The sequence below is a fragment of the Branchiostoma floridae genome, chromosome 10 (assembly GCF_000003815.2).
Source record: "Branchiostoma floridae strain S238N-H82 chromosome 10, Bfl_VNyyK, whole genome shotgun sequence".
NCBI lineage: Eukaryota > Metazoa > Chordata > Leptocardii > Amphioxiformes > Branchiostomatidae > Branchiostoma > Branchiostoma floridae.
In genome coordinates, this window is record NC_049988.1 from 2,418,750 (window position 1) to 2,433,882 (window position 15,133).

The following is a 15,133-nucleotide window of genomic DNA, read 5'->3' on the forward strand; positions in this document are numbered from 1 at the left end:
TTTCCTCACTACGTCAGCTACATTTTCATTCGGCTTAACTTTCACCAGCATATTCTTTATGTGATGTCTGGTATTCGTCACTTTAACTTAGTATTTCATTTCCTGCAATAAAGATGTGTTTTAAGACCTTATCAATCAAAATGTGAGTTTTTTTTCTTACTTTTGCCCAAATGTGAAACTAAAATGGATGCAATGTCAATACTGCGCAATCGCAGTAAATGACAATCTGATGCAATGTATGTACGAAGTTAGGATGATGCAATGACGAACAGGATGATGCAACATTCTGATCAATATAAAAAGACAAAAAGCTCCCGTACCCAACATTTCTTCTCATTCCAGAATTCCACCCTCATCATCTTACAAGACACCAGCTTCAAAAGCAAGACTGATCCAAAATGGCGACTACAGACCAGGACGACCAGCTGGTGACCCCGTGGGAGGTCACGGCAGCCTCGCAGAAGGGTGTTGACTACGACAAGCTAATCAGTGAGTAGTTTAGCCATGTATGGTTAGATATAACGGGCAAAACGTGTCAACTAGGAGAAATAAAACACCGGAAAAAGGCCATTGTTCCATAATTTCAATTAAAGTAAATTGACATTAAAAACAAGCTTAAAGACATACATCTACCAATTTGGAGCCGAAGGCTTGAAAAAAATGATTCCTGGCACGGTCATTTGGTTTGTAAAGTTGGTGCGTCGAACGCCAATTCGGCCGCAATGGGAAATTTGTACAAAATCGCAAAGTCTTCGCAATTTTTTATCGCTATTTAGCCCAATCCAGTGTTATTCGTAATAGTCAACAACCTCTTAGGAACAACAAGACCGAATTACCGACCAGCTTGGAGAAATGTAGGCTCAGTTTGCTCAGTACAAGGTCATTGACCACTTCCAGGCTACGATCACTGTGGCATCATTTCTTCTGTCTAAGTCAGAAACATTGTGCTATTCAAATTCGACTAGCTAACTCAATAGGAAAAGAAGGGGTTACAAAGGCTGCTCGGAAATTTCCCTACCCCTTTAAGTCGGAATGGTTTGATCCATTCACTGTTTTCGATTAGTGTCGCGGGTCCTTTTACGTGCCCGGGGTGTGGCTATCCCCGGAACCTGCATTTAACGTCCTATGCGAGGGACAGCCCTTGCCGAAGCTAAGTATTTATTTTTCAACTGAGTTAGGTGAGAGAAGCCGTACGCGTGTAAAGTGACTTTCCCAAGGGCACAAGATCGTTGACATGCAGGTTTCGAACCTGGACCTCTCTGGCCTGAGCCAAAAGCGCTGCCGATTACTTCACACGATCTCATGTTGCGGAAGTGCTGTTCAAAGTCTTTGGCATTTTCATTCAGAAAAATGATCTCGTAGCATTAATCATATTATCAACCTATAACAATGGGAAGCCGGTATGAACAGGGCACTTGAACGACAAATAAAGCTATCTACCGCACTAAATTACCACCACAGCATGTCAATGATATAGGATATCAGAACGGGCTGCAGTATCGTGGAAATGGACTGTGGAGCCATTTATATCGAACCTAAACTTGGTTTTCCCGCCTTCTACATACCCACATACTAAACATCGTTTCTCGGTTTATTCTGTTCGCACATACTAAAAACGTTAAAATCAGTTCATGGATAGGGTAAATATAATTACTTTTTCTTACCCGGAGCTTTTTTGTCGCTGCGTTGTTATACTGTACATTGACAAACAAGTTCTTGCAAACATAGAGTAAACAACTGTCTTAGATTTCTAAGTGTTTTGACCGTACATGACTTCTATCTGCCTTGTCAGTGACAAACTGAGATTATATATGGATCGCATGACGGAAAAGGAAGGCGCGAATGAAAGTAAAAGAGAGTGAGAGCTCACCTTTTTAAAGTCACTCAAGCCGCCATTTCAGTCACAGGCGATCGCTCTGCGCCTCGCTAATACCCCCCTCACATTAGGCGAAAATCGATCGGACGACGAGTCTGCGAACTCTAAATTACGAGGAGGTATGACCCTGACGGAAAGGCGGGAACTCTGCAATTTCTTCGTCGACAGCAGGGCCATGCCTCCTCGTAATTAAGAGCTCTCTGACTCGTCGTCCGATCGATTTTCGCCTAATGTAAGGGGGTATTACTAGTACTACGAAAATCTGTTGATTGTAATTTTTGCCTTTATGATTTGCATATCAAAGCACCATCCTATCCGTTAGGCACAACAATAACTTCAATCAGAGGTTAGGGGTGCTTGCACTGTTTTCTATTCCAGTGTCTCTGCCAGAGTTACACCCTGTTGAGACAACAGTATGCGCAGAGTGACTTTAAAGACAAACATTACTGCTTCACCTGACCCGAACATAATGACATGCCACCCGGTGTTCCAGTCTTTCTTGTCTGTACTCAACAACGGGGTATTCGGGCGACCAAAAACGTCCACATAAATTACGCGTCTGCTCTACTAGATGCCCGGTTGTTTTGCCCTGTAGCGTAAGTACTTCACCAGTGGCAGCAATATATGATATCAGAAGACTGTGGAAAAGAAGACGAAAAGGGGAGAGATATGTACAAGAAGAGTGGGCTGGGAATTCAAGGAGATGAGTAAGAAAGAGGACAGGGGGAGATTGGGGGAGGGAGAGAAAAAGAGTGAGAGAGAGAGAGAAGAGACAGGGAGTAAAAAAATGTTACACCACACTGATAATATCTCAGTCACCTGATTCTAACGTAAACGCAGTCAAGCGTCACCAACACACGGTTTGTTCAAGCTACGGTTCCATTACTTTGTATGGCCTTTCTATTCACTAGACGGCAAGCGCTAACCATTGACGTACCAAGGTTTGCTTTGTATGATTCAACATGTAAAATCATTATTTTAAAGACAAGAAAGGGCACAAAAAGAATTCATCATCATTCAAACAGAATTAGCTATAAGAAATGTCATCTACAGAGTTCGCTAAGGGCGCGGTCACATAGGCCGTGCGATTGTCGTACGCTCGCTAATTTCGGGCATTTAGGAAGACAAACATACACGTCTCCTGTAAAGGTCAACTGTTTTGGTACACAAAATTCTGTTTTGGATCCATGTCGGTGGTCGGTTCAGTCACAGCCTGCTTCAAAACCCTAAGGCATGAAAATCTTACGACGATCGCACGATCTATGTGACCGCGCCCGAAGTGACATTTCAAATATTTGGTCACAGCCATTAGGGTAAATAGAGTGTAGTTCATTAGCGAACACCTTGAATGTTCTGTTAAGTAACGTCACGGCTTCATTAAGTCCAAAACGTCACAGGAAAGGTGCCTTCTAAGAAAGCCCACGAAAATGAAAGCCGTTAACATGACACAGGTACTGTGCAGTACTACGTGTACAGTGTCGCCGTGGGCTTTTATGCCTCGGCAGAGTGCCAAAAGCCAAAAATGACAATGTGCGTATCACACAAACTCCGAGCAGATGTTTAGGGGGATTGTTTTTCAACTGCATGAACAAAAAAACACATAGCTAAATGAAGTTATACACAATTCTTTACGTCACATATGACGAATCCAAGGCCAGTTTATAAATGTCAAAAACTGTGCCAACTCTACTATTGAAAAATATTTATACAAGACATAATATATAATTTATATAAGACTGTTTCGTCAATAGAAAATATCTTAAAACTCATTATCGACACAGTGTATTGCAAGATATGGCAGATTTAGCTGCAATAGCATTTATTTTTGTAACTACAAATAATACGATTTTCTTTTTTTCATTTATATTTCTTCTTATTTGCAGTCTAAATGTCTGAAATGTCATGTTCGCCCATTGCGCCTTTTTTTTCTGTAAGATAAGGATGTGGCTATTTTTTTTCTTCATTCCAATATGGAAACGAACCTGACGTCTGCTTTGAGATTGAACTGCTGTGGGGGTGGGCATTTACTCGTATTCCCTATACCATTGTTACAGCTTTAAACGGTGAATTTACCCCATATGGGTTGTTCTTTGTCTAAAAAAAAACGAAACATTTTCTACTCAATCTTTAATAACATATACTAGTCGTCTCAGAGTGGTTCAAATAACGTTAGCCCCTACAATGAGACTAAAAACTGCAAATACGTCCACCGTGAGAGCGTAGTTCGTTTGCGGGAAACGCCAGGCTTTTGTATATCTGATTGTTTTTGTCAATGCAATCGATACTCGGTGACAAAGTCGGCAATAAACAGAAATAGCGACTTGATACCGTTTAACCTTTACAATGTGACAAGGTCAGTCCTATTGTGTTGTCTCTGTGATGGATAACAAAGTTCTTTGTTCACTACAAACTGTTGTTTACTTTGCCGACGTTTCACCCTATTAACTGTGGCGGGGTCGTGTGGCCTTTCGAACCATATCCAAGAGGTCCTGCGTTTGAGCCATTGCTATGCTACTGAGTTTGGGCTCTTGGGAAATGCTCTTAACTTCATTTTTCTTACTTCAATCAGGTAAGAATAAATACCTAATTTTTAAGGACGTTTCTCAAAAAGGATGTTACATTCCGGTCCGGTGTTCGTGAAAAGACACACCTCTAGCACGTTAAAAACCCACCACACTTTAAAAAGGGAATCACTCACTCACTCACTCACTCACTCACTCACTCACTCACTCACTCACTCACTCACTCACTCACTCACTCGTTCAATCACTCACTCACTCACTAACTCATTCAATCACTCACTCATGAAATCATTCAATAACTCACTCACTCACTTACTCGTTCAATCACTCACTCACTAACTCGTTCAATCACTCACTCAAAAAAAAATCAATCAATCAATCACTAACTCATTCAATCACTCACTCACTAAATCAATCACTCACTCACTCATTCAATCAATCACTCACTCACTAAACCAATCAATCACTCACTCACTCAATTACTCACTCACTCAATTATTCAGTAACTCAATTACTCAGTAACTTAATCAATTACTCAAGCAATCACTCAATTACTCATTCACTCACTCACTCACTAAATCAATCACTCAATCACTCACCCACTTACTCCATTACTCATTCACTCACTCAATTATTAATCCACTCACTCACTCACTAAATCACTCATCCATTCACTCACTCTCAATCACTCACCCACCCACTCAATTACTCACTCACTCACTCACTAACTCATTCAATCAGTCACTCACTCGCTAAATCAATCAATCACTCACTCACTCAATTACTCACCCATTCACTCACTCACTCACTAACTCATTCAATCACTCACTCACTCGCTAAATCAATCAATCACTCACTCACTCAATTACTCATTTGCCCACTCACTCGCTCACTCACTAACTCATTCACTCACTCACTCACCCACCCACTCAATAACTCATTCACTCACTCACTCATTCAATCATTCACTCGCTAAATCAATCAATCAATCACTCACTCACTCAATTACTCACTCACTCAATTACTCAGTAACTCAATCAATTACTCAAGCACTCATTCACTCACTAAATCAATGACTAAATCACTCACTCACCCATTAACTCAATTACTCATTCACTCACTCACTCACTCACTCAATCACTCACTAAATCAATCACTCACCCACTCACTCAATTACTCATTCACTCGCTCACACACTCAATTATTAATCCACTCACTCACTCACTAAATCACTCATTCATTCACTCACTCACTCACTTTCTCAATCAATCATTCACTCACTCAATTACTCATTCACTCACTCAGTCACTCACTAAATCAATCACTCAATCACTCACTAAATCACTCACTCACTCACTAAATCAATCACTCAATCAATTACTCACTCACTCAATCACTCAATTACTCACTCACTAGATCACTCACTCACTCACAGGCGTTGTATGATTGTCGAATCGAGGTCGCATGAATGGCGCAGAATGGCAGCCGACCCAAACCTTTTTAACGATTTAGGCTCTATTTTAAGCTCCTCACAGCTCAGTCCCTGGCTGTAAAGAGAGAGTAGTCGGCCCAGCCGAGAACAAAACGTTTGCATTTCTAAGAGAATTAGGTGATAGACGGTTACAGACAAGTCGGCTTGGTAACTAACATTTAGTGATTTATCCACGAGTTTCTCTCCTGCATGTGCACGTAATGTTGTTGTAATTACATTTTCAAATAGGAGACAATAGACAGTTGGAACTGCATTGTGGTTCCCAGTTGGGTTTTGTATTTTCAAATGTATTATATTACGCTACTTTCAAGTATGGGGTGTAGGTCTGTAACGTTACACTTACTGAATGAAAGGTTACGTCATGTTCCTTCAGAATCACTGTCCTCAAACCAAAAGAAATAAGCAATGGCGACGCAGGTATTGTAATAATATTGTATGTGATAATGACAGTGATTCTCGTCCGTGTGTCCGTTATAGAAAAGTTTGGCAGCGTGAAGATAGAAGATTCCCTAATCGAGAGGATCGCCCGAGTTACAGGGAAGCCGGCACACCACCTGCTGCGGAGGGGCATCATCTTTTCCCACAGGTCAGAAGCGCACCATGCGACTTTTCTCCGAACTGCAACTGACTTACGTGAGAGCTCGCATATTGGACAATCGCCAAGTCAAACTTAAACATTGAATAGTACCAGTAGGTATATTTGCATAGTAACAATAGAATCGTTAGTTCTGAGATAAAGTCTATCTTATATCATACAGATATAGGCATAATATCTCAACATTTATGTAATCTGTATGCGTGTCAACATTGTAATCGATGGTCTTTATAGATGTCAATATCAAAATACCATTAGATTTTTGCATGTTGTGAATATGGCATAAAATTAAAGCTTTCCGACAAATTACATTTTTATATATTGTTATATCCTATGCAATTTTACATTAGGTACGAGCATTTACAATCATAATATTATTTCTGTTGTTTTTAACTTGCAGGGATGTTGGTATGATTCTGGACGCCTATGAGAAGGGGAAACCGTTCTTCCTGTACACCGGACGTGGCCCTTCTTCTGAAGCCATGCACCTCGGCCACCTTATCCCCTTCGTCTTTACCAGTAAATCTGCTCTGCGATTTCTTTACTTCTTATTCTTTTCTGAATTGACTTTATTTTGTCCCAGTCATTGTTTGGAAGCTCATATTGCTGACTTTAATTGTAAAGTCTGACATTTTCAGCACAAAATGCACTTTCATGTCATGAAATTTAGTTTTTTTGGACGGACAGGTAGAAATAGAAATGAAATTTCCCTCCTGGAACAGAGGAAGGGGTATGGATACAGCCTTGTTTCCTTAAAGCCGCCTAGAGCAGTTTTTAGAGCATAAAATTAAAAATATTCTGGATGAGACAATCGGTACGATATTGACATTTACTTCAACATTTACTTCTACCAGCACATTTGTATCATTATTCCTACTTTCAGCTTTTAAGAGGTCGCACAAACATGCCGCAAACGGACCCCTTTGATTGATTACATCCCTCAATAAATCAGCACAGGATCGAGCCACTGACGGTTTCCCGTCGGTACTTTTCGGAGATTTTCGAGCGCATGAGGTCACCGAGCGAATCGAATCTGATTCGCCCGTTCGCAAATCGAAACCTGATTCGAACAGGTGACGATATCTCCGGAAGCGTTCGGGACGCATTTGGTCATGTTCGCGTACGTTCCGCAAATTTGAAAAAAATGGTACGTGTAGCGCTCAGATTTTCGATGGGTTCTCACCACCCAACAATCTTTGCTCAATGACGGTCGATATGCAATGATATAGTGTTATTAACCTTACTGTATGTAAAAATGACTTGCAAAATGAATTTGTGTTTGACGTGCCGTTGGTGATCCAGATGACTGACGATGTGTCCCCCCCCCCCCCCCTCCACAGGTACCTACAGGACGTGTTTGACGTGCCGTTGGTGATCCAGATGACTGACGATGTGTCCACCCCCTCCACAGGTACCTACAGGACGTGTTTGACGTGCCGTTGGTGATCCAGATGACTGACGATGTGTCCACCCCCTCCACAGGTACCTACAGGACGTGTTTGACGTGCCGTTGGTGATCCAGATGACTGACGATGTGTCCACCCCCTCCCCCCTCCACAGGTACCTACAGGACGTGTTTGACGTGCCTTTGGTGATCCAGATGACTGACGATGAGAAGTTCCTGTGGAAGGACATGAGTGTGGAGGAGGCGAGGCGTCTCGCCAGCGAGAACGCCAAGGACATCATCGCCTTCGGCTTCGACAAGGAGAAGACGTTCATCTTCTCGGACATGGACTACATTGGGTCAGTAGATCTTTTTAAGTTTCGATGATGTGTTCTTCTTCTTCTTGTGTCTTCTGACGGTCGTTTTCTGCTCCGGAATGAACATCCCAATGTTGCCTACATATTTCGTGTGGTCACCATTGCATTGAAAATCAGAACGTCAATCGAAATAGGATCAAAAGTTTTTAAGTGCATTAGTATTTGTACTTCTAGTCTTCATTTTCAGTTTCAGATGCACTTTAATGTCGCAGATTTCGTACGCATGGTATCACCATTGCGCTTCTGTAATGATATACACACATATTTGAATTTACTTGGCACCTTTTATGTTCAAACATCTATTATCCACAATGCTAACCTTAGAATCCATGGCCAGATTAGTATAGAAAATACAATGCACAATTGTATGCCAAATATGTTGATGAGTAATTTAAAAAAAATTGTAATGATTTTAAAAGGTCAACTCCTGACTTCTACAAGACCATCCTGCGTGTGGAGAAATGCGTCACTGTCAATCAGGTCAAGGGCATATTTGGATTCAATGACAGCGACTGCATCGGTAAGTCTCTTTCTCTCTCTCTCTCTCTCGTGAGTATATACGTGTCTTAGTTCGCACGTTTGTGTATGTGTGTGTGTGCGTGTGCTCGTGTGTTTATGTATGTGTGTGTGTGTGTGTATGAGTGTGTGTGTGTGTGTGTGCGTGTTTGCTCGTATGTTTATGTATGTGTGTGAGAATGTGTGTGTGTGTGTGTGTGTGTGTGTTTGTGCGGACGAATGAGTTGAGCAAAGTTTGAGCAAGTGTTAAGCTAAAATAAGTTCGCTGAAAAACACAACAGTCGTAAACTATATATATATATATTATATCCATCACTACAGGAAAGATCAGCTTCCCTGCAATCCAGGCTGCCCCGTCCTTCAGCTGCAGCTTCCCGCAGATCTTCGGTGGGAAGAAGGATATCGCCTGTCTCATTCCGTGCGCTATAGACCAGGTAGGACATCGCCTGTCTCATTCCGTGCGCTGTAGACCAGGTAGGACATCGCCTGTCTCATTCCGTGCGCTATAGACCAGGTAGGACATCGCCTGTCTCATTCCGTGTGCTATAGACCAGGTAGGACATCACCTGTCTCATTCCGTGCGCTATAGAACAGGTAGGACATCGCCTGTCTCATCATGTGCTTCATAGACCAGGTAGGACATCGCCTGTCTCATTCCGTGCGCTATAGACCAGGTAGGACATCGCCTGTTTCATTCCGTGCACTATAGACCAGGTAGGACATCGCCTGTCTCATTCCGTGCGCTATAGACCAGGTAGGACATCGTCTGTCTCATTCCGTGCGCTATAGACCAGGTAGGACATCGCCTGTCTCATTCCGTGCGCTATAGACCAGGTAGGACATCGCCTGTCTCATTCCGTGTGCTATAGACCAGGTAGGACATCGCCTGTCTCATTCCGCGCGCTATAGACCAGGTAGGACATCGCCTGTTTCATTCCGTGCGCTATAGACCAGGTAGGAAACAGTTAAGAAATCACATATGATAGCATTTTGTTAGAGGAATACAAACAAAGTTACCGGCGAAAATTCCCCTCAAAAACGTTTACCTTTAAAAGTGCTCCCATTATCTGCAAATGCTTACTGCTTGACTTCGAACAGCGGGAGTGTCTGTCACATAAACTACGTAAACGTAAAAAAAATGTCAGATTTTCTGTTCCTACTGTAGGCCTTGCACCGGCATAGAACGGCCGAGTTGCATGGCTAGGTTAGCGGAAACGAGATTAATGGTCCCTTGTTAGACGTTGACATTGCTAGACGTTGTGTCTTTGGATAGGCACTTTTTTTAGATTTCCCTTCCCCACGACAGGTGTATAAATGGATACTTCACTTCATTTGCAAAGGTACAAGACTGCAGGAATACCGTACCTTTAGCATACACCAGTCAGACACCACACTAAGCTGTGGTCGTATTCAGAGTTTAATGGGAAAGATCAATGAGGAAACTCTGATGGCCCCTTAGGGACCCAGGCGGGGGTAGGGAGAGGGGGTGGGTGAGGACAGGCGGTGTTTGGCGTGGTGCAATTGCCCACATTTCCGCCCAGGGGCGCAACCCCACCCAGAAAACCACTTCCTCAGAAATGTTACCTATGCCTTTTCCTTTTTCCTGTAGGACCCGTATTTCCGGATGACCCGTGACGCGGCGCCCCGCCTGGGTTACCCCAAGCCGGCCCTGCTCCACTCCACGTTCCTCCCGGCCCTGCAGGGCGCCATGACCAAGATGAGCGCCAGCGAAGCCTCAACGTCCATCTACCTGACTGACTCTGCAGACGACATCAGGGATAAGGTTTGTTCAGTGCCCGATGTTAAACCGTAACCATCTATGTTTTCTAAGTGAACAACTAAAATGACATATTATCTAACGGTTGCATATCAAGTGATTTCACTCGGAAATCCCCTGTCGTTGTAGGTCCCAATGTGAATTGCCCTTAGGACGGTAAGAGACGGTCACCGAAAAGTAAACAAAACTTTGGTTGTGTAACAAGGGTCTCTTTATTCGGTGATGTACCAGCCAGATGATTCTTTTCACGGATGTTACACAAACAACAAAAATAACATATAAGAGCTTAAACGCTAACAACATCAACAATTTGGTTAACAGCTAGGTAAACAAAGAGATTTGCGTATTTAATTTTAACAAAAGAGTTATTGTGTCTATTGTAAAAACACTAGACCATCTACTAGACAGTAAGAGAAAAAGAGACAAACCGCATATGCCATATCGTCATTTGTCTATGGTGTTCCAGATTAACAAGTATGCCTACTCGGGTGGGCAGAGCACGGTAGAGGAACACCGCCGTGTGGGAGGGAACGTGGATGTGGACGTGTCCTACCAGTACCTCACCTTCTTCATGGAGGACGACGAGAAAGTGGAGAAGATTAAGAAGGTACTAGTAAACAATATTGCTTGCGGTGGTTTTATACAACAACAACAAGCTTTATTGACACGGCAAAAAGTAATTAGTTACTTTTGTATGGCCAACTATAAACTACAACAAGAGAGAGAAAGAATACAGAATACACTTTACAATTCTGCTAATTAAACAGTATAGGATGATAAGATTCTACTAATTAAACAATATAGGATAATAATCTATATTATGTTCGTGATTTATGCAGTGAACGCTTGACCACAAAAAAATATTGGTACTGTCTTCTTCCCCATTGTCTAACCGTACGTACTTTTGTACAGTACCATGCATATGATATAATGGAGGGACATATTACGGTAAAAAGGCATAGCAACTTACAATGCACATATTGAGCACAGACCTAATCTTTAAACATTGAATAAAAGAAGAGCTACGTCAGTGACTTGAGTGCTAATGCAAACTCTAAAACATCGCGAACACTCCATGGCCATGTTTCGCTATCCTTAGCTTAAATGCATTTACAGTACTAAAGATATCAGTACAGATCAAATAGCCAAAGCACATACAGACAAACACAACCTCATCTATTCGATATAAGTCTGTTTTGATAGGTATTATTATGAATTAAGTGTCCGCAAATTCATATCCCAGAACATCGTTAGGTTGTACATCATGCAAATTACAATTTTTGCCTTTGCCTTGTGGATGAAATAACTCGAGAAGCTTTGAATGGATCTTCATTTAATTTTTAGTTCATTTGCGGTTATAAAAATGAAGGTCAATTTCGAAAATGGTTTACCTGAAATGACTCCTCGGTATTGCAGCATGCTGTTTATGTTTACATGTGTGTGCTTTTTTATATACTGTATCTTTCCCTTTTCATCAACAATTTCCTAATTATTTTGCCAAGTGACAAGCACACAAACTTGGCAACAAATAACAGCTTTCTTTACAAATTTCTTGCGACGGTAGTGAAACAATTACATGATTTCTATTATTCTTGTAGCATAGTAATTCAATACTACATGTACAGATTAAATTGTAGAGATAAAAGAGTACTTCAATATTTATTCATTACGGCCAACACGTCTATAATACATACATCTCACGCAGGACTACACCAGCGGTGCGATGCTGACAGGTGATCTGAAGAAAGAGCTGATCTCCGTGGTACAGAAGGTTGTGGCTGAGCATCAGCAGCGGAGGCAGCAGGTCACCGACCAGATGGTGCAGGAGTTCATGACCCCCCGCAAGCTCAAGTACAGCTACTAAAGCCCCGGATACTGCATGGTGCAGAACAACTGTACACACCTTGAAAGAGTTCATTTGTTTTCTACCAGATACATATTAGCTCGTTTACGCTTCTTTATACGCCTGCGTATGTCATAGGTGATACCCCCTGAAAAATAAGAAAACAAGTACACTCCTGGACATCGATATGCTCGATATTTGTCCAGACTGTTTCCAAATCATAAAACTTCACCTTACGACACACCACCTACAATTCCTATCGTCGCACAAGCGTACTCAGAAGTGTGAACAGTCTTATTGAACTCATCTATTGCAACCTATTGAGCATAGTTCTGTCAACAGACACGTTGGCCATGTCATACAATCAAAATGTTACCATTTTAGTGAAAGGGTCCTCAGTTATCCAAAAGAGGGTAGAAATGACTGAAATACGGTGATACAAGGAGAGGGAACCAATAGCACCTCATTTGAAATGCAGAAATTCACAATAAAACATAAAAATAAGACCACTTGATTGACATATTGTAACTCTATCATTTGTCGAACAGTTGATAATAGAATCGCTTTCATGAGTTTAACGGCTAACTGTAATGGATGGTCAAAATAGCTATATATCATTTTGCTAGAAAACAGGAGAACTCTTTTGTAACGTTGCTACCAAAGGTTTAACAACGTCGAAGAACAGGTGTATGCTGTAAGCATTTTTCAGATCCTGTGTTACCTATAGCTTCGCTCATGGCTTCTTGGACAATAATGTACACAAACAATGGCTTGCTAAATAAGGAATTACCTACGTTTCCGGCTAAAGTTTTTAATTAGACATACCGCACACTAACGAACAAAAACAAGAACGTGTAAAATTTGAAGCATCAAACAGTGAGATTGATGTAAATCTGTCGTTTTCAACGATTAAATTCATCAGAATTTCAAAGGCGCAAACGTTGTGCATTGATAACGAATTTTTGGTAACAATCTTAATTATTTTCTCAGCTAGCTTCATGGTTGAAAACGAATATAAGAAAATATGGCTCGTGAATGAAATTTCTTTTCTGCGTTATGATCAATATTAGGAAACATTTCCTGGGTTATTTTTAGATAAATATCCACACGATCTTTGATATATTATATATAACCTGTGGCCGCAATATTAAAATCGCATAGTAAAGTAAAAATCTCGTCATTCTCTTTTTTGTCTTGAGTAACATTGCAATTTGTGAGGTAATTTGTTTGGGATGTGCTGTTCCTTTCTTAGTTTGCCTGGTTATCTAGCAATGTTGAGTACAAACGTTAAAAGCAGGAAATAAAGACGTAGGGGTCTTCTTCATCATCGATATCTTACCATAGCTGAAAACCTTCAAAGTTCACTCTCTGCGTTCTGAAGTAAAAAAAAAACAACAGAACTCATCAATTCGACTAAGCAGGCAGGCAAACAGGAAACCAGAAAGGAAAGCAGACAGGAAACCAGACAGACAGGGAGCAGACAGACAGGGAACCAGACAGACATGGGAGCAGACAGACAGGGGGCAGACAGACTGGGAGCAGACAAAAAGGGAACAAGGCAGAAAGAAAACCAGGCAGACAGGAAACCACGCAGACAGGGAACCAGACAGACAGGGAGCAGACAGACAGGGAACCAGACAGACAGGGAACCAGACAGACAGGAAGCCAGACAGACAGGGAACCAGACAGACAGGGAACCAGACAGACAGGGAACCCAGACAGACAGGGATCCAGGACAGACAGGAAACCAGACAGAAAGGGAACCAGACAGAAAGTGACCCAGACAGACAGGGACCCAGACAGACAGTAAACCAGACAGAAAGGGAACAAGACAGACAGGGAACCAGACAGACAGGAAGCCAGACAGAAAGGGAACCAGACAGACAGGAAGCCAGACAGAAAGGGAACCAGACAGACAGGGAACCAGACAGATAGGGAACCAGACAGACAAGAAGGCAGACAGAAAGGGAATACGACAATAAAAGAAACAGACAGACAGGGAACGATACAGACATGGGAGCAGACAGACAGGGTACCAGACAGACATGGAAGCAGGGAGGCAGGCACACGGGAAAGCAGACAGACAGGGAAGTTCACAGACAGAGAAGCAGGCAGACAGGGGAGCAGGTATATAGGGAACCAGACAGGCAGGGAGCAGACAGACAAGGAAGCAGGCAGATAGGGAAGCAGACAGACGGGGAACTAAACAGGCAGGTAACCAGACAGACAGGGGAGCAGGCAGATAGGGAAGCAGGCAGACGGGGAAGCAGGCAGACAGGGAACCAGACACACAGGGAAGCAGGAAGACAGGGGAGCAGACAGACAGGGAAGCAGGAAGACAGGAAATTAGCCAGGCAGGAAAAGTAGGCAGATAGGAAAGCAGGCAGACAGGGAAACAGACGGACAGGGAACCAAAAATACAGGAAACCAGATAGACAGGGAAGACGGCAATGAAAGAAACAGAAAGACAGGAAGCATGCAGACAGACAGGGAACCAGAAATGATAACAGACAGCGAATCAGACAGCATTGAAGCAGGCAGGGAAGCAGGCAAACAGTGTAGCAGATAGACAGGGGTAGGCAGACAGGGAACCAGACAGAAATGGCGACAGGCAGGGGAAGGCAGGGGAGCAGACAGACATGGGAGCAGACAGACAGGAAGCTGGCATAAAAGGAGGCAGACAGAAAGAAAATCAGGCTGGCAGGGAAACAAAGAGTCAGGGGAGCAGGCAGACAGTGGAGCATACAGAGA

At 42.5% G+C, this 15,133-nt stretch overlaps 2 protein-coding genes across 2 annotated transcripts; both read left to right on the top strand.

Moving 5' to 3' along the window:
- Positions 1-397: 397 nt before the first annotated feature.
- On the top strand, positions 398-13,554 carry LOC118424799 (tryptophan--tRNA ligase, cytoplasmic-like). The gene is made up of 9 exons (XM_035833577.1): positions 398-489; positions 6,368-6,476; positions 6,886-7,002; positions 8,043-8,228; positions 8,666-8,766; positions 9,084-9,196; positions 10,372-10,545; positions 11,006-11,146; positions 12,245-13,554. Exons 1-9 carry the CDS (start codon positions 399-401, stop codon positions 12,401-12,403), a joined length of 1,191 nt encoding a protein of 396 aa, XP_035689470.1. The 5' UTR covers position 398; the 3' UTR covers positions 12,404-13,554.
- An 841-nt stretch (positions 13,555-14,395) lies between these two features.
- On the top strand, positions 14,396-14,749 carry LOC118424236 (octapeptide-repeat protein T2-like). The gene has a single exon (XM_035832777.1). It carries the CDS (start codon positions 14,396-14,398, stop codon positions 14,747-14,749), a length of 354 nt encoding a protein of 117 aa, XP_035688670.1.
- The last annotated feature ends 384 nt before the right edge of the window (positions 14,750-15,133 follow it).

Excerpts from the sequence above, each read along its gene's own strand:
- LOC118424799 (XM_035833577.1), top strand. The coding sequence starts at position 399 with ATGGCGACTACAGACCAGGACGACCAGCTGGTGACCCCGTGGGAGGTC. Across the intron at positions 7,003-8,042 it reads CTTATCCCCTTCGTCTTTAC|CAGGTACCTACAGGACGTGT; the intron begins CAGTAAATCTGC and ends CTCCCCCCTCCA. Across the intron at positions 10,546-11,005 it reads CAGACGACATCAGGGATAAG|ATTAACAAGTATGCCTACTC; the intron begins GTTTGTTCAGTG and ends ATGGTGTTCCAG.
- LOC118424236 (XM_035832777.1), top strand. The coding sequence starts at position 14,396 with ATGGGAGCAGACAGACAGGGTACCAGACAGACATGGAAGCAGGGAGGC.